We start from the raw sequence: 22,742 nt of genomic DNA on the forward strand, positions 1-22,742 counted from the left end.
TAAGAGGGACAGATATGCAAAAACCCTTTTACAATTACAGCACAACTGCAGCTTCCTCAGCTCCAAAGGCACAAGACATTATGTGTGGGAGCTCCCTGCCAGGAGGGCTTGTGATCTTTAAGAACAAGACACATACGGGCTATAAAAGACAATTGTCCCCTACTCTTCATAGAGGGTATGGACAGGTGGACAAATTAGCCACCGGGAAGCCAAGGTGTGAAATTGCATCTACTCTGTAAAGTAGCCACCTCTACATTTACCATGAGCTACAGGCACAGGCAGGAGCTATGGAGCAGAGGGAAGAAATAATTTCACAGCCCAGCTCCCCTCACAGTAACACCCACCCTTACCCGGAGGCCTTGAAAGATGAAGTGATTTGCCTAAGGTGACAGGAGATGGCTTAAAAATGCTAAGGGAAGTAGAGCCTATTTCAGACAGCAGGGGATTCAGAGAACAGGGATGCTAAATTTAAATAGAGGGGGGTTGTTTTCTTTAAGGTTCAAGCCAAGGCAATGCACCAATTGCAAAGACAAAGTGCCCTCGGATTGCAGCTTGCCATTCCTTAGTCTCCTTTGCTTCACTTCTCAAAAGGATCATTTTTTCCTTCTTCCAAAAACTAATAAAAATCTTCATAAAATTTCATAAAAATGAGTAAAACTAACAAACCTAATAAAAATCTGAAAAGCCAGCCAAATTTGACTGTGGCTTATGCTAGGATAAAATAAGGGCTAAAAGCAGCAAACATTTAGCAAACAATTACATTGCAGGAGCAAAGAGAAGAAAAGATCCAGATTTCCACTAGCTTCAAGCTACAGAGTGACAGGCCACACGCAGGCATGAACTGTGCCTTCTGCTCCGCGCAAGAAGTGCAGGTGTTGTCGGGAAAGCACAGGTGACAACAAACAGAGGAAGAGACACATATCCACCCAGCTGTGGGCACTACTGTTCTGCAGGGGAAGTAACAAGCAACAGAAGACACCTGTACCTCAGCAACAAGGCTCCTGCTGCACAGGCTGATCCCAGTGTGCGTGAGGGAAAGACGCAAGAACACTCTGCCTGTCACTGACTCGATCCAGTAACTACACTCAAGGGCCTTATATCTTTTGGTACCTTGGCCACTGCGTGTATCCGAGTGCTGGAAGGTTCTGATAGCTCCTTCTGGAGGTCCAGGTCGGCCGGCCAGGCTTTGCCCATGGGCAGGTGTGGAGCGAAGCCATCCATGGAGGGCTGACACATCCGCAGGGCCTTCTGAAAGCTCTCCTCGAAGGTGCGTCCGATGGCCATGACCTGCAACGAGAGCCCTCGCGTGTGACACGTGCCGAGGGGCTGCCCCGAGCGGCTGGCGGCTGCAGGCTGCCAGTGGAAACAGGGACTGAAGTGACACACACAGAGATTGCAGCCTCCAGGCCCCTCCTCGGGACAGCCACACTGGCTTTACTGCACCCTGAGCCATGAGAGCCCCAGTTCTAGGTCTGGCTCTGCCCATAATCAGCAACAGCGAATTTCAGACGAGTGACTCTGCACTTTGGTCTCCCTATCTGTAAAATAAAGGAAGTTGATGCTCTGCTCTGTAAAATGCTCCAAAGCACTTTAGTAGAGGAAAGCATTAAGCAACAACATGTGTGTAGTAATACAGAAAGGCATTTTTGTTTAACAACCTGTTATAGATGGAAACCCACAGTGGGAATTTTAATGTTCAGAAGAAGAAATTTGTTGCTTTCCCTTTAAATTACATTTAATGGTGACACTTCCCTATGAGGACTCTGTTAAAGATTACTCTTTTCTAGTAAAAAGCAGCGCTGGAGCTTCCCTCCTTCAAACTTGACACCACAGCTAATCAGAAAACAAGCCTTGCTGTGTGGAAAGCTGTGCAGTAACAGAGCCCTTTTTCAAATTCCTACATTTTTATTTCCCAGGGCAACGCAACCCTAACAGCTTCAAAATCTCAAACACAGTGTTGAAAAGTGTCAGGGAAAAAAATAACATTGTTCTCTCTTTTCTCCCAGATCCACTGCCCAGCACAACAGAGCTCAGGAAAAAAAAAAAAAAAAAAAAAAAACAGGTCAGAGCAGACCATTCAATTAATAAAAATGCAGTAGGCACCACAATCTGACTTCAGGTGCGGGCCGGGGGGAACTCTTGGGCCATACTAATAGAGATACAGCTGCAAGGAGCTCCTTGCTCCAAAGATGCCCTGTCCTGGGGATATTAACCTCTTGCTGGCTGCCTCCAGCAGAAACCAACCGCAGCTCTTGAGCTCCCCTCCAGCACTGCACATCACCCCACGGCAGGGATGGTGCAGGGCGACTGAAGCACTGACCTCTGCATCTGCCCCTCTTCCCTCTAGCCAGCTACTGCTGTTGGAAAACGGAGGGGCCTCCTCCAAGCTATGGAGTGGGACAGGGTGTCCCGCGCTGGTGACTATCCCAAGCAGCACTGAGGCTTCATGCAAGCTGCTGTTGTGATATCCAGCCCCTGGAAGGACAGCAATTCCTCCTGCAATTGCAATGGCCAGGAAGCATTTACAGCTGCTAGTGCACAAGGCACCTGTATCAGGGAACCCCAGCTCTGCAGAACATGCTAAAAACCTCTAAGCAGAGACAGTTCATCTGGGGCAGGGTGGAAATCTGCATAAGCATCAAGTCACTAAAAAACTTATTGCTATTAAATGTGGAAATTGCCACAGGGAAACCAAGTTCTAATTGAGTTGTGATGAGGTTCTTGTTGTCTGCACAAGGTAGAATTGATGTTAGAGAGGTCTCATATGTCAAAATAATTTCACAGGATACTTGAAAAGCATTAGGGGAGAAAAAAGGCAGCCAACAAAACACACAGTTAATTATTTTGCATTGGTTGATAATATGTAATTAACTAATCGGATGGATAATTTTGCACCTCTTAAAACTTGGTTTGAAAATGCTGTTATTGTCCCAGACACCTTAAAAACAATCAGGCTTTAAAAGTCACACTGTCATGTTCCAGATACGAGAGACAGAATCACCTAAGAGCAGCAAGTCAAACTTTAGAGCAAGATTACATGTTGTGTTTCACTTTCAAGGGCAGAAGTATGCTCAAATTAGGCACATTGCTTTACCAGGGACTGACAATCGTGGAAAATGAACATCGCTGAAGATCTTAAAAACCTACAGTTCTAAAGCTTTACTCTATCTAACCACAGCTACAGAACTCCAAACAAAGCATAAATCTGGGAGCCCTTTAGCACACGTTAAGAATGAAGTCAACCTCGGGCGATCCAAAGTGGAATTTTTATTCCTTTAAAAAAAGATAACCATTTATGAATCCATACCATGATGTCCAAGATCAGAGTCCTAATTCATTCCAATTGAATATAGTGCTGGGCAAAACTCAGTTGAGCTGAATAAATGTCCTCAAAAGTCAGCTTTCCCAAGCAGTGTGGCTTATTTAGCCTAGGAAATTTGATATTCTGCAGGTGTCCAAGAAAGAGAAATGCCTTTCTCCAGTGATGGAAGGTAAGGGAAGAGAACAGGGCTCTCACTCACCTCTCCCACACTTTTCATGGAGCTTCCTATCTGGTTGGAGGTACGCTGAAAACGGTCCAAATCCCAGCGGGGTATCTTGGTAACGACGTAATCCAGGCTGGGCTCAAAGCAGGCAGAGGTTTTTCCTGTCACCACGTTCTTGATTTCTGGTAGGGTGATGCCCAAGGCAATTTTGGCAGCAATGAAGGCCAGTGGGTACCTGCCACGGAGGAGAGGTAGAGAATGAAAGAGAGGGAAACACATGAATATTGTGGCTGGTGCTACAAACGACAAGGAAGCTGCTTAATCCTCTGAAATTGCTGTAATGAAATTACTTGCAAAAGTGAATTGTAACAGCCCCTTGTTCCCAGGAGACAGACTGTTAAGCATAACTCATCTGAGAAACAAGACTGAGGCTTACGAAAAAATAGAAAATAATTTTTAAAAAATGCATCCTTCATATACAGAAACTAAAGGCAGGAAAAAAATGTTAAGAAAAGAAAAATAAATAAAGCAAGAGCCTTAAGCTGTGACCCTGAGGCCTAAGGTTCAGAACATCTGTTTTTGATTCCTGGCTTTCTCATTGATTTCTTCTCAATAAAGCTGTATAACCACCTTGCCTCGCATCTTTACATGTAAAATTAGAACTACATCCAGTTGAGTGGCTTATTTTTTTCTTTAAACATTGAGGTCCTGTCAGGCTGGACTATACTTTGCATATGGCAAGGCCCCCGTTCGGTTGTAGCTACAGTCTACCAGTAAAACCAGGCTAATTGCCAACAGTCCAAAGGACTTGTCCTTGGAGAGTAAACCACACAATCCCAGCTGAGACACAGAGGCATCTCACACAGTTTCAGGGTACAGCAGGAAAAGTGGTAACTGGTCTGTGAAGCTGATATTGGCCAGGCTGGAGCAGAGGAAATGCAGCAAGTCCCTTGCAGAACTGCCTGTTGTTCTCATTTAGCTAAGTATGTCATTCTTCACAATTTCCAGTTGGCTGCAAAGGCCTCATCAGCAAGCAGACAAGTTACTTTATTCCAGTATAAGAAGAAAAATCTCATCTTGAAAAATTACCTACAATATTTCCTACATTCACTTCTTGTGCCACATACTCTTTCACGAGCAGTACTGACAGCTGAGACACTCTGATTATTAAGAAGTACAGAGTGCAGGAACCAGCAGAGCCCTGTAGTACGAGGTGCTGCATCAGTGGCACAAGAAACACTCCCCAGCCAAAAGCTGCCTTAACCAGGATACCATAATCATTCCCTTCCTTTTGCTCCTTAACTGAAACAGGGTATTTGAGATCACCAGTCACTGGCACAATCTGCAGGGAGTCTTTAGCTATGTGAATCCTGGCACTGTACTGGATAACAAGCCAAAACCAACAGGTTTTTTGGTACCTTCCCTTGCGCAGACAGTTGCTTCTCTCCAGATCCTATTCCTGTATTTCTATCAAAGCCAACTTCACCATGACTTGTTTAGGCAGCCTCCAGCCAGGACAATCCACATGTAAAAGTTCTGAGGAAACCCCCACTGCTTCTGTCCCTCCCAAAGAGGGCTCCTAACAGCAACTCCTCTGTAGCACAACCAGCTTCAGCACCTCCACTACTCAAAAGACTCTTCTTGTCTTTTGAGAACCACAGGTGTGGGTCAAATTAAATGCGTGAGGTGACCTCCTCAACACCATGGATGGTTGCAGTGCTCAAGCACCACAGCCCTTAACCGCTTCCTACCCCAGCTCACTGTAGAGGTCCCTACCTGGGCTAGGTATCAGCAAAGCTGCTCTGAAACACACAACGGGGCTGCTGCACCCACAGGAAGAGCAGACACCCAGAGGAATGTTTTGCTGCAAGTCTGTCACCCAAAAGAAAACAGTCAAATGCCACCTGTCCACCAGCTCTCGTCTCCAGGCTGCTATTGCACTTCAGCCACAAGAATTGTTGAGAACTGCAAATTAGAGATTAATTTGCACCTCTCAACACCATCTGCAAAGCGCAATTAAAAAGCCAATTTCTAAACAGCCTGTTCTGACCACCCTTATCTCGATTAGTTTATGATTAGCCAACAAAACAAAGGCAGCAAGCAATACCATTTGTGTCAGTCTGACAGACAGCTCATTAATAACTGTGTCCTCCAGGTCCCGGAGATAATTTGTGACCAACACACAGATAAACTGGTTCTGCTTTTGTGCTCCCCTGCTTCCTCCTCTCGCCCCAAGAGCTCTTCCATTTTCTGCAGTAATAGCATCAGCAGGTGGGAACGGATCTCCAGAGGTCACCAAGCTGTTCCTCCATCTCACAGCAGGACCTGCTCTCTCACGGTCTCTCCTAGCAGTTGCCAAGGGGAACTTTTCTTAGGAACATCCCATGCAGAGCTCCACCCCTGTCTGAAACACTCCTCTCCTCCCCAACGAGGGCTTCACTCTTCCTTGCTGCAAATTAAACGTGAGTGTCTTTGGCTTAACTGCAAGGAGAGCAGATGCAGGAAGGCTTCTTCCTTGCAGCTCATTTACATATTTAAATAATACACTGATTCAAGTCCTTTGCCATAATTTTCTCAGTGTGTTTCTCCTCTCTCCCCTGATCCTTTTTTGTCAATATCTATAATCTTACCCTGTCGCTTTGGATGCCAAAGCTGAACTTCTTGAGAGCCTGGCATTAACTTCAATGACGTAGTAGTCCAGGGAAGTTGGATGCAGAGCAAACTGGATATTACACTCTCCCACGATGCCCAAGTGCCGGACCACCTTGATGGCACGATCCCTCAGCATCTGAAACTCCTCATTAGTGAGCGTCTGGCTTGGAGCCACTACAACAGAATCCCCTGTTTATCACAAATCAACAAGAGAAGGAAAAAGAAGCACTTCAGCAGCAGAAAATGCTAGCCACAGAGGTCACTTTCTTTGCTATTCTATTCCCAGCAACAAAGTCAAACTGATACTCCAACCACGGGTGCAAGGAGCACACAAGACTGGTCATCTTGTGGAAAATGGGATCATAACCACAGGTTCAGCCTAGCAAAATCTGCTGTGAAATGTGAAAATGGAAATGTGAAAACAGCCATTTGTGGTGAGCCACCCAGCACACAAGCCTACCTGTGTGGACTCCCATAGCATCAATGTTTTCCATATTGCAGACAGCAATACAGTTATCAGCAGCATCTCTCACAACTTCATACTCTATCTCCTTCCAGCCAACAACTGACTTTTCCACCAGAATTTGGTTAGTCATTGCGAACGCCTGGGGATATGTTATAGAAAAGGAGCAGTAAGAAAATCTTATTAGAACATGTTCTCATATTCAAGCTGCTGTGGCACCTCTCCAGACATCCCAGAGCAGCGCACACACACACGCACACACACAAAAAAAAGATTAGCTAAGTTTATAGCACTGATGACTAACACCTTTTATAGAAAAAAAAAATTATGCATTAACTTCATTTGAAAGGCATGGAAAATATTTATGTGATTAGATGGCAGAAAATACAGCTAGGCATTTGAGCTTGGAATGGCATATAAATAATTAATAAGAATATAAAAATATCTAAGGCTTCAATCCTGCAAAAGACATACTTGATTTTGTGCATATGGGTGGACTTCAGGTGAATAACTGCGCAGAAAGCTAAATGAGCAATCGGAGCTGCTAGCAAATATTGCTTAATTAACAGCACTAATAATGCTGCTTATCACTGGCCTATTAAACGGAAGCAAGACTCATGATTTATTCTTAAACTATTCCTTAAAGCGCTCCTCAGCACAGAAGACAAAAATGAAAAATACAGTTTGTTGGTAAATGAGTATAATCCAAGTGAATAAATGGCCTTAATATTAGCAGACATAAAGCATTAATCACATCTCGCTTGAAATCCTAGAAGGTAACAGGCACATTACCAATCCGTCCTTTACAAAACTTCTCTTTTTTAATGCTGCCCATAAATCAGCCTTCAGCCTCGTCTCCTCTGCACAGCCAGCTCAAGCTGCAACGCAGACGCTGCCCTTAGCTCAGGTGCTGCACTTGTAAAAAAAAATATAAACCTAAGCTAGAGGAGTGGTACTTCACACATCCTGCTCTCTAGTGCCTCCCATTACTCAAGAGGAGCTGACTCAGGAGACATCAACTCAAGGCCAGATTACTTAAATTGGCTGTGCTATGAAAAGCCAAGCCTGCAGGTGATCACCTGCAGGATCTGGCTTTTCAGTCATGCCCACAGCCAGTTTAAGTAAATCTGGTTCGAGTTGAAGTCTACTGAGTAGCTCCTCTTGAGATTGGAGGATAGAGAGCAGAGGTTCTGCTTAGCCATGGAACTGCAAGCCAAGAGCCAAGCTAATCCAAAAATACCCAAATTATTTTACATAGTAAATTGTGAAATATTGTTCTTTATGCAAAATGCTGAAGATCCTTTAGCACTATTTTTGAAGAAAAACTTAAATAGTAAAACAGAATTAGACTTCTAATAGAAAAATGGATGTTTCAGATACATGAATATTTTACTAAAAAAATGAACTGCACCACCCATAAAATTTTACAAAAAATGCCTATAAAAAGAGTTGTTGCTTTAAATATTTTCAGAGAAAAATGGAGACATTCAAAAACATTTTCATTAGCAAAAAGAAATGCTGATCAAAACCAGGTTTTCCTACTGAAAAAATGTTTTGATGTGAACCATTCAGACAGCTACTCAGAGCATCTCTGAATAAAAACCTCCTTTTTCTGGATATAGACCATGTTCAGGCTTGAGCGTGCACAGTTCCCAATCTCAGCTATCAGCCCTTAATATGGGGTTACTGGGTCCACTGCCTCTTTCCTGTTCTTGTCCATCTTATTCCTGAGACTTCCTGGGACAGACATTGCCTGAGCAGATATTTTTTCAGCATTGTACACACTGGACCCAAAATCTGTTAGCATGACAGCAGCACAAGGGAGTATAAAAAAATAATTCTCACATAGAGCTCTTCTTGCTGGCACCAGCAGAGTTTCTTTCTAGAGATTCAGGAGGGATTAAGAACCTCAGCAAATAAGGAAAAATAGATAACCAGGGTTCTTAAAGACAATCTGAGATTTTTTTTATTTTTTTTTCTCTCCCAGAAATTAGGCTTCCTTCCCAGCAGTTGTGTTTACTTTTCACAGAAAATATTAGGAAATAATCACAGAGTTCCTGCAAAATGAGAGTTGGCGTTTCTTAGCCAGAGACAGCTTGACAATGTCAAATTTTGAAGTATTGTCCTGTTAAATCTCTACATGAACTTTGCACCCAGGAAAACCACCACATTTACACAGCGGGGTTTCAAGATTCCTAGCTCTTCTGTCCTCAATGTTATCGCTGAGCTCTTCAGAGGTTTCAACACCCTCAGCACCTTTCATGTATCATTCGTTCCTGAAGGCAAGTGAAAGGAGTCTACTATCGTGGGGGGCGTTTGTTCAAAATTACTGAACCATTTGCTCAAATTATGACTATTTTCTAGTGATTTGAACTGATATGTCATTTAATCATTTGCATTACCTAAGTTAGGAGCAGGAATTATGGAAAGAGGACATTAAAAGTTATTATGATAACATTATAGGGATAGGTATTAAGGTATGTACACTACTTGTAACTCCACTGTTTGTAATTATTAGAAGAATATCTAAGAATCAGAGGTCCTGACTCCATTTTTAGGGTTTGCAATTGCGGACAAACCTTGATACCAAGATCCAGCAGACTTTCCTTATCATGACATATGCCCGATCCCAGACCACCAAGGGCATAGGCAGAACGTATCATGACAGGGTAGCTGATCTTTTCGGCAGCCTTCAAAGCATCTTCAACCTTAAAGCAGATGGGAAGAGGTTTCAAAGGCAATGGTAACAACTAAGCTGAAGAGAGTCTTAAACTACATCTGCTTATTTGACTGGAAATTCCATCAGGAAGACACTACATTGTCTGAAAAGAAATGAAGAAGAATTAACCCAGCTTTGTAACCTTGCTTTGTTCTGACAAAAAGCAGAAATAGGAGCATGGACACTGGGAAGTGATTTCTGTTCTAAAGTTTCATGTTGACTTTCCTGCTGACTTCCCAAGGAAATGACCTTACCTGCTCTGCCTTCCCAGACTATACTATCAAATAACCACTCCAACAGACTTCTTGGTTTAACAGTTTCCTCCAAACTCAAATGGGCCTTCCCACTGAACCAATTACTTTTTTACTCTTTCATCTTCAGGAGGGATTTCAGTACTGCTGATTCCGAGGACCTGAAATCCTAAAGCCTATACAGCCAGCACAAGATTTAAAAAAAGCCACTGAAATGGTGTATTTGTACTGCAGCACAGATATGATACCAACCTAATTTATTTTTCTTGTCAGTGGCTAAATTAATTTATATTTTCAAGTGCTTAATTTTGCTTTCACCCATTCTAAATCACTGTGAACCAACATCAATCACTGTGGAGTGATCAAAGAGTCCAAGCTAAGGTGTCCACAGCTGTATTAAGCATTCAACAAAAAAACTTTTTTTTTTTTTTCCAAGATAACTCCAACAGGTAACCACATTTTCAAAATTGTCTGATTTACCGACTCCACTGCAAAGCTAGGAGCAATCTTTTCATTCAGTTCAGTCAGTTTGTCAGAAAAGAGCTGTCTATCCTCTGTAGCCATGATGGATTCAACTGATGTACCTAGGACCTTCACGCCGTACTCCTGCAGTACTCCTTGCTTGAAGAGTTCCACTCCTGCAGCACAAGCAAAGTCAGAGCTCTGAGGACTGAAGGTGGATGAAGAAGAAAGTATCCGGAAGACATAAGCCACAAAGTGAAAGTTTCTGGCCTAAAATGTATAAAACCTGGCACTAGCAGTGAAGGTACTGTTTGAAGTTACTGTTTACCAACTGCAATCCAAAACAGATGGATATTTCTGGATACGGCTACAAGGAGTTAAATGCAACTAACTTTTCATTTTGGTCTCTGCCTCAAATTGTTCACTCATCAGATCAGTGCTTATAGCTGGAATATCCCCAATCCAAATACAACAACACAGAGGTAAGGTGCAAAGCAGAATATCCAAATTCAAGTATCAGAAGCAGCCATTAGATATAATGTTTGAAGCTTAACAACTACTCACTGCCCCACAGCCAGCACCTCTGCCCATTCCCTGTGGTAACTTGGGTAGTGCATCAGGCACATGGGTCCTACATGTCTGTAGAAATCAAGTCTGCTGACCACGTGGTGGGAGCAACGGGTTCAGCTGCAGGGAGAGCCAGGGCACCTATTCTGCACCCACCACAGTTGAGAGCTGTCTGGCCACCCATGCCCAGGATTAATCCATCGGGTCGCTCAGCCCTGATGACCTCCGTGACAAAGTGTGGGGTGATGGGGAGGAAGTAGACGGCGTCGGCTTGCTTCAGGCCGCTCTCGTTGGTCTGCACCGAGGCGATGTTGGGATTCATGAGGATGACTTTCACGTTTTCTTCCTGATAAATGAAAGCCTGCATTAAATTCACGTGGAAAAGGAGGTAAGAGCATTATCAGCAGCAAGGAAGAATGGCCTTCAACAAGGCTGATGGCAAGAGAAGGATTTACACAGCGTGGTTCCTTGCGGATTCCTCCCATAATGTATTTCTGGTATCTTGTAACATACTGACATGGACACTGGTTCTTTTCTTTTATGGAACTTGAGGGAATGGACACACCCTCACAATCCAAAATTTCTTTGAAATTGTTTAATATGTTCAGAAGTTACACCGGGGAAACGAGAAGTCACACTAACATAATCATGTATGTTGATTTTCTGTTGGAAGTCAGACCAAAAATGGCAAAATAATGTACTTTTAATCAAAAACATGTCTTTTCTTGCCAAGCAATAGCTCCTTGATCATAGGTGACGGAATAGCTCAAATTTTTGTACCCACAGATAAAAGTACAAGAATACACTTTTCAGAAAAAAATAAAAAAATAAAAATTTTCCTGGTGGTTATCACCTCTGTTTATACAGAAGATGGCAATAATACAAATCATACAGGTGTGAGGTCTCTTTGTAGACTCAGAAAGACTTGAAGATCTCTCATGGTGTTCTGAAGTAACACTCAAAAACCTTCTCCCAAACCTTTTTGTTTGATACTGTAGGTAATAAAAGATGCAGTTTGCTTCCATATGCAAGGCAAGGGTTAGTCAAAAAAACACACCACTATTTGTCACAAATGAGAAACTGAGATAAAGAGAAACCAAGGTTTATAATCTGTCTCCTGCTATATCAGTGAGTTTTGCCACCCTCCCAGCCACTTGCAAAATTTCACTCTGATTTGCCCAATAGTGCAAAAGTTTAAGGCAGAGCAGAGATTATCAACTCTCCTCTCAAAGTATTACTGGGTAATACCAAGTTCACCTAAGAATGATGAGACTAAAATGTGGCCAAACTTAAAAATACATGTCAAACTCAGGAAGATTATGCATTGCTGCTTTACGAAAAGGTACACCAGGAACTATAAAGTCTGCGGCCTGATTTTATGGGAAGTCATTCTCATCTTCAACTTAAGACAGGAAGCTTCTACAAGGAAGCAAATCCTTTGTAAACAATCCTAGTTAGAGATGCAATGTATTTTAAGAAAAAGATTTACTATCTGGAAAGAGACAGTAAGAAATGAGAATAGAAACTTTCAAAACAAACAGGAACTGTGATCAGAAATGGTAAAAAAGAAAGAATAAAGCAGGAGAAGGTAAGCCCTTCCTTCCTAAGCCCAAGACAGACACTCCCCAAGCAAATGCTATGGGATCATTACTAGGACCCGTACAGAACTTGCTATTTCCCCTCAGTTCAGAAACAATACGAAAACACCACAGGATTTTTCTCTGCTTGGTTCAAATTTGGGATTATTTAATCAATTGTTTGTGAGAATAAATATCTAACTCAGCTGGAACAGTGGGATTCTTGCACAATGTTCGCTCTGCCTACTAAGTTCAGACACTGAATGACATTTCTTCATTTTCCTTTGATAACCTAAAATACCTCTTAAAGGCTGGCCATAAATTTGTGGCACTTTCTCATAGAAAGTTGGATTTTTTTCACTGAAAAGTACTTTCCTTGAAGGGGTGTGGAGCAGGGCAGGAAAAGAAGAGATTAAACCGTTATGGAAAATATTGGTGTTTTAGAGAAATCGCCCCAAACAGGACAATTTTCACAGCTGTGCATAGGAAGAAGGACAGTTTTCTAAGGAAAACAGCCTCCCCTGATGAATGTTCCCAAAAATTCATGGTTATATACCTTAAGGACAGCTGGCAGTGATGAGGAAGGTAATTAATGAGCAGAATTAATGCCAAGACAGACATGTTTTACTGACACCGCATCATGCCCATTTGTTTGAGGATCCTGGATTTTAATCCATTTTTTGAAGGAAAGGGTTCCACGGGCAAACTTCTGCCTTTGTATAATACCCACCTGTATGGAGAAGATTTGGGAGAATCCCCAAAGCAAGTAATCAAGAAAGGTTTTCAGATGACCATGAATCGGTCTCCGTTATCCTCAGATGCTCCCAGGGCCCCCATGGGACCTTCCTGCCTCTCAGGCACATTCTTGCCAATACAAACCCACTGACTGGGGGGAGACCCCACAAGGGCTTTATTCATAAAAAGAGGCACACACTTAACTGTGTAGCACTAAATGCAAACAACAGCGCACGTCTTTAAACGCCCCAAGATCTAGGAAGAAGAGCAGAAATCAGCAGAGTGTAGCAATAAGAAACAACATTGATTCTTTAAAAGAGGGAAAAATAGAAAGTATAAGGAGAAAAGCAATCTCTTGCCTCCCATGAAGTGCCCTCACTGCCTTCCACCCATCCTGTCCAGCTTTCCCTTCGCAGCCAGGGAAGCCAGCAGGGCCGGGAAGAGCCGGAGCTGCCGCTGGAGCGGCTGAGGAGGCTGCAGAGCAGAGCTGCTGCCTGGTGACCGCAGGAAGGAAAAGCACTGTGGAAGGTCGGGCTAGGGAGATTTATCATGAAAACCATTTCATATTCCAGAAACTGGAGCCGAGTTTGAAGGACAAAAGAGAAAATGAAGGCAAGAGAGGGGCCTTTTTTCCAACTCCTATGTGTGCTCACCAACTCTGCCACCGTCCACTAATTTGTTCTTGTCTTCTTGATGATATAAGCCATTTCGAACTAGCAGTTTGCACCATCAATACAGGGCACAAACAAAGCACACCCAATATCAGATGTGTTTTAAGACCGAGTTTCAACCCTGACCTACCCCAGATTAATTTTAAGACTATTCTTAAAGGGGCATCTCCCTTTGCCAACAGCATGCAGAAACCCATCATGCATGTCGCATGCAGGAGGCTGCGAGCAGGACACACACAAGGATTTCCCCATAAGCATGCATTTTTCAGGCACATACAGGAGCACACAGGCATTTCCCTTCATTCCAGCAAACGTTCATCCCTACAGTCTTCAAAACAGGAACAGCAGAAACTGGGCAGCAAGACTACTGCACAAAATCCATCCCGAGAAAGAACTTTTCATTCATTCCTTTTAAGATTAGGAATTTATTCTGGGAACAGAGCTTGGAATATACAAAACTTAAAATGTTTATCCCATGTAAAATGTTTATCCCATGTAAAATAAAGATCATATATAACATTTACAAAGACTATGGTTCAGCCTTCCTCAGTATTCAGCCTTGCAGTGTGTCTGCATACCACAAAAGTTGCAATAATTTCAGCTCAGATGCTGCTGACCAGATTTCTCTACATTTACATTCACTCAGCCAGGGCAGAGGACAATAATGACAAGTGAGGAACAACCAGACACCCACCTCAAGTAACAAACTGCTTGAAGACTGCAACACAAACTCAAGAAAAATTTTCTCTGGTAGGTAACTCTGAGTAGTTGACTCAGACCACTCAAACAACAAATTCCAAACCAGAAGAAACTAGTTAGATTTACTGACAGTCACTAATTCTCACCAACTTCCCTGCCCCTGTGACAGCTGGATGTAGCAGTGACAGTAGCTACAAGAGGGGAAAGTAAATTAAATCAAAGCAGATGAACGTTTTCAGAGCATCCTCTCACCTTCATGGCTTTCACAGCCTGGGATCCAGAATAATCAAATTCCCCTGCTTGACCAATCGACAGACCCCCAGATCCTAGGAGGAGAACTTTGGAGACCTGAAAGTGTGAAATGGTATGAAACAGTCAACACATTTCCCACAGTGGTGGGAATGAACAACCTGCACAGAACAGCTACAAATTACAAAATGCAAGTTATAAAAGGGAAGAAAAGTCACATTCAAAACACTGCAATTTTACTTTCAAGGCTATTTCTGCTAAACCTCTCCCCTGCGTATTTGGTTAGAGAAATACATGTCTTACGCATAAGGCATACAAAAAATGTGTTAATTGTATCACATGCTTATAAGCAACCGTGCCTTGGTCTGGCTGCCCATGAAGTCCAGCTGCTTTCTAAGATAGCAAAACTGTATGAAATTCATCTCATACTAAGAATTCCAGACACATCTGCTAAGCAACAGAGCCTCAGCATTAAGCTGCTGGCAAACTCTCATGGCCAGATTATCCCAGGGCACCTCATATACTGAGGAGAGCTCCTTTCTTGGGTGAACTGAAGTAAAATATATGAAATGTCAGATCTTAAAACCTCCTCCAAAAAAAAGAAGTTAATAACACGAGAGACCTGAAAATTTCAAGACAGGCAGAAAGATCTAACAGCTTTTATATGATAGCCCTGTCTTTGGCATTGCTGCTCAGGTTTTTATGCTGTGTGTTTTGCATCCTGTTCTCAGTAGGATTTAACAGCTTCTATCCTCACTGAGAGGCAGGAATAATGCGTATCTGTACACTGACCTCTACTCTGGAAGATGCTGCTCCAGCTTTGGGCAGGACAGAGGCAATGGTAGTGCCTTTCTCCTTCTTAATCAGGGACATAAATGAATCGAAGAGAAACTAGGAAAAAACACAAATCGTTTATTTAATCCCCAAAGTAAAATGAAGTAATACCAAGCAAAGAAGGTCAAAATGGGCCCTTCGTGAGCTAAAGTCACCAGCTTTGCTCTGCTACCTTTAGGAGGTACATTTACACCATCAGAGAAGTGAGGGGATCATATCTGAAGTTTATTTAATGATTTCTGACATATCTGACAAAGCTGCATTCAAGAAAGTGAGGTCATATCAGGGGAAAAACACACATAAATCATGTTTGCTCGCTCTGCTTGTACACAGCTGACTGCTTAATAAATGACTGTGCACTGAAAGATAAAAATCGGAAGACCATACATTTAACTAGATCAAGGGAACTACATGGAACGGAGCCTGCTGTGGAGCTGGGATCCAAAAGTTGTGTTCTCTGCAGAGCTAAGTCAGCACTGCCCTCCAGAGGGGAGGCCAGAGCAGATGGAAGAAAATTTTTCGCCAGCTTCCTCTACCCTGCCTGCCTCAAAGGATGCAGGGCAGCCCTTCTTGGCATGCAGGAGCCACAGGAGAGGCTCCAGTTGCCCCAAAAGCACTCGCAGAGCTCCTGGTCATGCAGGTCCCGCGGCTGCTGGCAGGGAATCACCAATGGCAAGAGCATGGGTGAGCACTAGCGGGATAGGCAGGGTGAGTCTAGCGGGATAGGCAGGAATGCTTCCCAAACCCATCCAAGCAGAGGAAATGCACAACGGCTTGGAAAATACATAATTGAGGGTGAATTTAAAGGAACTCAAAACCGCAAGTCAAGCAGACTGGTAGAAAACTTCTTGATATCTAGAGATTTATTTGGAGGTTTAATCAACAGTATCAAATTAAGATTAAAATAAATCATTTCTAAGTATTCTTCAAGCTTGCTTTCGCAAGAAATGCTAAATAGTGTATTTATGTTCAGACATGCCTTCCCTGCCTTGCACATCCCCTGCTGCTGCTTAGTCATACCCTGTGACTACACAAGCAAGTGCTATAGAATTTGTGCGAAGTCACAGATGGGGGATTAAAATTTCATTTCACTTAGGAGAACAAGAGTGAGGAAGTGTGAATCCATTTACATAACTCTACAGTAATTATTAAATTCGAAGCTGGAACTAAATTGTATTAGAAAGTCAATGATTTTATTACAAAGCATCTGGCTAGTATTTTTTTTCTGTAAGATAGATTTTTTTTTCCTTTTTGCAAACACCCCAGGTACAAGAGATTTGAGCCTGATCCTGCAAAGGCTTCAACACTTCAGTAACTTCCAACACACAAATAATCCCACCAGGACTCAGAGCATGCAAGTCATACGAATGGAATCATTGATCCAGAGCCCACAGAAGTCAATAGACACCTTGTTGCTGCTTATAATTAGCAGTGGATCCAGCTAAGCAGGCACGAGCTCATGCCTGGCTGGGCCTCTTTTAGGATTTAGATTTAGGCTTGTCACCATATAAAGGCTTTTCACCTTAGCTAGTGTGTGCCTACAGTCTCCAAGCCATCTCAAAGCAAAACCAGATAAATCCTGTACTCACCTCTGTATCTGTTGGCCCTGGATTTGCCTCTGGGTAGAACTGAGCTGTGAAAATTGGTTTGGTCTCATGCATAATTCCCTGCAGAAATAAAAACAATCGTCTTAGACACCTCCTTGCTTATGGGCAAATGAACAGAAAGGAAGAATTACCCCTATATGGTGCTATGGGATACTGTTTCCTACCTATACTTTTTCTTTTTTTTCAGTTGTGAACCTCCAGAGGCCAAGACTGCAGGATTTTTTGAGTTGTTTGATTGTCTTTTTGTTTGCTGCTTTTTTGGTGAGGGGGAGGGAGAAGGGGTTGTTCAAGGCTTTTCTTGGGCGTTTTTATTTATTTATTTGTTCTGTTTATTAAGTGTAGGACACTTGACATGAAGCCTCTATCTTAGATCTTCCAAGAGGCAAGTGACCCTTTCTATGGGTCACAAAGGGAAATTTAATTCCTGACCTCCAGTTTTTGTGATTCTATGTTAACTGACCAAATCCAAGTGTAAAAATATTCCTTTCCTAGGCCAGGCTACAAAGAGCTCAATACAAGACAGTGGATACGTTAAGTGTCCCAGTGCCACAAACCCTGAAGACAATGATAGCAGAGTGAGAACCACTAACAGTTAGGAAAACACCAAGTTAACAAAGCAGCTCTTCAAGGGAAATCATGAGGCCCTTATCATGATCCAATACTTTGGGCTACTATAAAGAATCCTGGCAATGTTTCACGCCTCTCGAGCCTGTAAGGCAAGTCCTCAAACAAAGGATCAGATCATTAAGAACAGACTGGATGACTAGTTGTAAACCCACAGCAAGTTTCCAGGGGATGAAATAAAGGGAGGAAGTCTTCGCTGTCTAAGCGTTGTGGTGCGTAGGGATCCAGAAGACATGTGCTCACCTCATTTGTTTGATCGTTGGCATTCACAAAAAGAGGCTTCCAGCCTGGTGGGAGGGTAGAGTTGTCGATGGCAAAACTGTGGTTCTGAGCAGTGATGAAAGCCCGTCCATTCAGCATGTTCAGAACCGGCTGGTTCTGCCCTCTGAAAGAGAAGGGGGGAAGGAAAGGGTGGGAAGACAGGGGAAGTGGTGCAGGATATGTCCCAGTGTCACAGTCACTGACAGCCGAGAGCTGTGGGCAAGCCCACAGCACTTCCCTATTAGATGTGCAGCACTGGCAGCCTCTCAGAGGGATACATTCTAGTAGAAACTTTGCTATCCTTCAGTTTGATGGGGACAAATTAGAACAAATACTTCCAAAGCACTCAAAAAACCACAGTGCACAACACTGCAGTTTAAATTTAAGGCAAGGAAAATGCCAGGAATGAAGTAATGCTACTACTACATTAGCTCCTTGTAAGGCAGCTCAGGAACAAAGTATTGCTGCTCTGGGGCACTTCGGAGTGCTGTGCCTGTGCGTGCATCCTGTGCTGTCGCTGCTGTACCTGTTGGCCATCTGCATCTTGTAGGAAGTGGCTCCAGCTGCTATTCCAGTGATTAAACTGCCCATGCTGATTCCAAACAACGGCTCTGGGCGATCGCTCTCCAGGACCTAAAACAAAAAGGTTTTCCAGAGGTAGTGAAGTGACTGCCAAGCAATTCCAGCATAAACCATGCAGTAAGCCCAGCTCTACTGCAGTTCCCTCACAATAGTCACATGGGCCTGGAAAAAGACTGAAGGCAGGGTGGCAAAACCACATGGAGGCAAGTTTCCTCCTCTCCTCTCTTTGCAAGGGAAACCTCGAAGCACAGCTCCGTGTCTCAGTCTATTCAAGGTGAACCAATGATGACAGATTATATCAGGGCATTTAGTGCACGACATTATTTCAAATGGAAGCAACTGTGAAAACAGGGCTGCTTTTTCACAAGCTGACAGCGGTGCTGAATGAGCACTGGGTACTTCAAGGCACTGATAAAATAATGGTGATACTCATTTTCATGAGGGTCTGCACAGTGGTCTGCAACCACTGGACTGGAGACCTCTCAGTAGACAGAAATGAGGAATGTGGCAAGCAAATTAATTGACTAAATTGTCCATAACATCCTAGTGAAAACAATTGTTTAGATTTCAGACACATAAATAAATGGAAATAAGAAAACTGGCCTGTGGCTCTTGTGCTGTACCTTTCTAACATTCTGAATCACCTCCTGGGCCTTCATTGGATCCCCTGGACCTCCAGAAATTAAGAGTCCATCATATTCCATGCTGGTGAAATCATGGTCCCATGGCACCAAATGCACTTCTGCACCTCGCTGGGAGAGGAACAAGATGGAAACAAGCAATAGACGGAGCAGCAGAACAAGTGAATTTGAGTCTGAAGGCTGTTCCCATTCCCTGATGACCCACAAAGGCTGAGATCAGATTTCAGCCTTTCCTTCATTAGGGACAGTAATGAGACTCATCTCTACTATCCATCCAGATTATTGTCACAAAATGGCTAGGGACTTGGTATCTGAGTCTTCTCAGTGACTGCCAGGTTTGAAACCCATTAATGAGATGAAAACTTAATGAAACAAAAACATACACACATAAAACACATTCACTTGTTTTCCTTTAATACAGGGCATCCAATCTAACTGCTAACTTAGGATCTGACAGCCCTAAGGTTGTGCCTTGTCTCTTCAGTTCACCCTCTAGCTTTTCTGGTGGCTGAAAGGCTGCCTCAGCACTCGGTGCCTGTGGTATCACGTATCTAGCTCAGAAAACGTTAGTCAGTCCTCAGGAACCATCCCCAAATTATACTTCATGTTAGGGGTGAATGTGCTACTAGGATGACTATATCCAGGTAGAAAGAAGGCCCAGTGAGCACACACAAAAGACAGCCCACAGACCAGGCTCACACCAAAGCAAAGCAAGAGCCGCAGGGTGTAAAGTACCCACCTACCTTCACTAGCAGACGGATGATGTTGTGCTTCAACCCACAGTCGACAGCTACCACTTTAACTGGATTCCCTCTACCATATATTTTGATTTCCTGTTGATAGGATTAGAAAAAAGACAGACTATGCTGTAAATGACAGATCACCCCTCTCAAACATAGGGAAGCAGGGCAGCAGAATGACTGTTGGCCAACATGAAACAACTGGTGCTCACCAACCAAGGAAATCTCTAGAAGCACCAACCATTAATACTTCTTTCATTTTTCTGTGAAAGTGGAAGCTTTAATGCTGGTTTATATGTGTATATACATGTAAACTGCCACCAGGGACTACCTGCCTCAGTCCCAAATTCAGACCGTCAGGCATTGTACAGCCACTTGTTGCAACAAGGCTGCGAGATGGGGGAAGTCAAACCCTGCTGTATGCTCTAGAGGCCTTGGCACTGCAATACAGATAAACAGATAGCTGTAATACTGATACAGAGCGATTTATGGACTGCTTCTTCCTGAACAACGGAGAACTATTTATTTGTTAAGTAACTGCAGTTAGCATACTTTTTTTAAAAAAAAAAAACATTAAGTAATTCCCTGTTAATCAGCTTTCTTGACACCTCTGTTTCACAGCTGGGCTGCCTTATGAAGAGATGCTAAACTCCATGGCCATTCTGCCTGGTGCTACATGACAAACAACCTTTTCATAGAAGGAATCCACCACCTTGGCCTGTTTTCACACCCCAAGAAGCCCTCTGGAATCACTCAAAAAATGTACACCTGAACACAGATTAAGCTTCATAAGCTTCCTGGAATTTTATTTAAGGGAAACAGCTGGAAAAAAAAATCCTTATGTCTGGAAACATCCTCCTCTATACTTGTTCTAACTGTATCTCCAATAAATCTTGATCCTGTCATTGTAACAGACAATCCTTGGCCAGTGCACAGCACTATCCAGACTGCTCAAGATCAACACAGCTCATTTAACATCTTCAACACAGTACCTAGGGAGTCATAGGGATTTGAGGAAGATGATGTTGTGGTCACAGCCCTCTAAAGATCTAAAAAGACACATAGTTTAGAATAGGTCCCAAACTGTTTGTTTGGACAAAAGGGATGATTTGTAGGGCAAACGGAGAGCAGTTAATATCTGGAGTATACAGCATTGGGACGAGAGTTCTCACCTTGGTTGACACTTCTGCAATTAAGTTCTGCTTATTCGGGTCTGTAAACTCCACAGGTTGACCTTCAAATTCAATCTTCCCAAGTACAGTGCCCTGTGGAAATACAGCAGTAAACAGCTAAGCATGAGCAAAGCAGCAGCTGTGAATACTAGGGCAGGTGCTGACAGGCACAGGAACTCAAACAGCTGCTTGGAGATGGTTTCTTGACAGCTTATAACCACTTTCTGCTTCCTCAGAAGTTCATAAGTTTTTCTTGGTATCAGAAAGCTGTTTAAACAACCTTCATTTGGAGAAGAGGCACTGCTAGCAGTAAAAGCTGTTAACAAGCAGCTTGGCAAGCAGCCTAATGACAGGAAAATGGGTTGCCTTCCAGGAGGATCAAAATTCAGCTCCCCACATCCCCATTTTGTAGGTCTGGGAGCAATCCACAAGGCAGCTTACAACTTTTTGGCTTTGGAAAACTCCTGTGAGGTCTTCAACCACTCATCGTAGACAGCTGAGAGGCAGCAGAGGAAAAGCTGTAAAGAAAAGCTGTGTGGGAGGCAGGTCAGCACAGCTGTTTGCTGAATGAGTTATTAAAAAACACTGTGAAAAAGCTCTGCTCTTTGCTGTTCTTACCACCCACAGAAGCCAGGACAGCCCTGCTCAGCTGCCTGCATTACCCAGGAAGAAGGTAGAAGGTTCATGGAAGGAAGACAAGCAGGTAGAAGCTGGAGCTGGAAGGAGCAAGGGCATAGGAAAAGGGACAACAAGTTCCAAAGCATCTTGCTGTGACCCTGGGAAGGAAATATTTCCTTCTCATGGTAATATTCTTACCCTAACCTGGTGCTTGGTTGTACCTCAAATATCCTTACCACTTCCTTAAGGCAAGGAGGAGCCAGGTCCTTGGACTGTCACGTGTGCTACCAGGGTTAAGTTTGAAAGGGAGTTTTGCCCTTGAATGTGGCTGGCGGCAGATCTCCCCTAGGCTGCTTTGTGGGGAAGAGCTGAGAAGGCCACTGCCCCCTGGAAAAGGCTCAGCTTCTGGAAGCCACAGAAACTGCCCCTTTGCATCCTGCCCCACAAAAGCTCATTGACAAGACCCTCATAAACAAGCACTTTTGCTTACTTTGGCACTGGGTTACACAGTGAAATGGTACTTTACACTTACCCTTTAGAATCCAATTTAACAAGTCACTGCTGATTTATGCATTGATCACAATGAAACCCTTTTCTCACACCCAATTTATAAGAGGACAGGGAGCAAAACATTGTTTGCTATGTCCCCACTGTAGCCCTCCACCAAAAAACAAAACAAAACAAAAAACAGACTGAGAGGACTGAGAGAAGAAGCTACATTATGCATCATTTAAAAAAAAAAAAAAAACTACTACCCGGAGTCCCAGTATACTAGCCCTTAGTGCCATAAACTTCCTGCTAAGCTACTGGATAAATACTGAAAGCATATTTACTTTGGATGAAAGGAATGATGATCCATTAAATGGCATCTATCAAGAAAGCAGAAAATGTACTGCCACTCTCTATTGTACTAAGCTGCACTTATCTGCTGTCTAAGGGCCAGACAACCTCCTACTTTCCCATAAGAATTCACTTCTGCAAATATTCCTCTATTCAAGTTGGGTCATTCATATTTTATTCTGTGGAATGAATGCGAGTGTGAGTTTGGACTGCAGATTGCAAATTGATCACCTAAACAAAATGGAAAAGAGCAACTTCAAATAATCCATTATAAAAGAGGAGCCCCTGAGGCA

The 22,742-nt window shown here is 43.2% G+C and overlaps 1 protein-coding gene across 1 annotated transcript in view; it reads right to left on the bottom strand.

The window, feature by feature from the left end:
• CPS1 (carbamoyl-phosphate synthase 1) overlaps nucleotides 1–22,742 on the bottom strand; it is a 77,166-nt gene that overhangs the window by 41,452 nt on the left and 12,972 nt on the right. Inside the window, exons 6-20 of the mRNA XM_010225760.2 lie at nucleotides 20,992–21,084; nucleotides 19,823–19,912; nucleotides 19,062–19,190; nucleotides 18,383–18,489; nucleotides 17,839–17,980; nucleotides 16,954–17,031; nucleotides 15,323–15,421; nucleotides 14,534–14,629; nucleotides 10,756–10,945; nucleotides 10,051–10,208; nucleotides 9,180–9,308; nucleotides 6,598–6,742; nucleotides 6,116–6,326; nucleotides 3,522–3,720; nucleotides 1,111–1,287 (exon numbers count right to left, since the gene is read on the bottom strand). Coding sequence (XP_010224062.2) covers nucleotides 1,111–1,287; nucleotides 3,522–3,720; nucleotides 6,116–6,326; nucleotides 6,598–6,742; nucleotides 9,180–9,308; nucleotides 10,051–10,208; nucleotides 10,756–10,945; nucleotides 14,534–14,629; nucleotides 15,323–15,421; nucleotides 16,954–17,031; nucleotides 17,839–17,980; nucleotides 18,383–18,489; nucleotides 19,062–19,190; nucleotides 19,823–19,912; nucleotides 20,992–21,084 — 2,043 coding nt within the window. The remainder of the gene's footprint in view (nucleotides 1–1,110; nucleotides 1,288–3,521; nucleotides 3,721–6,115; nucleotides 6,327–6,597; nucleotides 6,743–9,179; nucleotides 9,309–10,050; nucleotides 10,209–10,755; nucleotides 10,946–14,533; nucleotides 14,630–15,322; nucleotides 15,422–16,953; nucleotides 17,032–17,838; nucleotides 17,981–18,382; nucleotides 18,490–19,061; nucleotides 19,191–19,822; nucleotides 19,913–20,991; nucleotides 21,085–22,742) is intronic.

Source organism: Tinamus guttatus, unplaced genomic scaffold (assembly GCF_059628265.1).
Source record: "Tinamus guttatus ecotype Peru unplaced genomic scaffold, ASM5962826v1 Tinamus_guttatus_pri_ptg000197l, whole genome shotgun sequence".
In the NCBI taxonomy this organism is placed as follows: Eukaryota; Metazoa; Chordata; class Aves; order Tinamiformes; family Tinamidae; genus Tinamus; species Tinamus guttatus.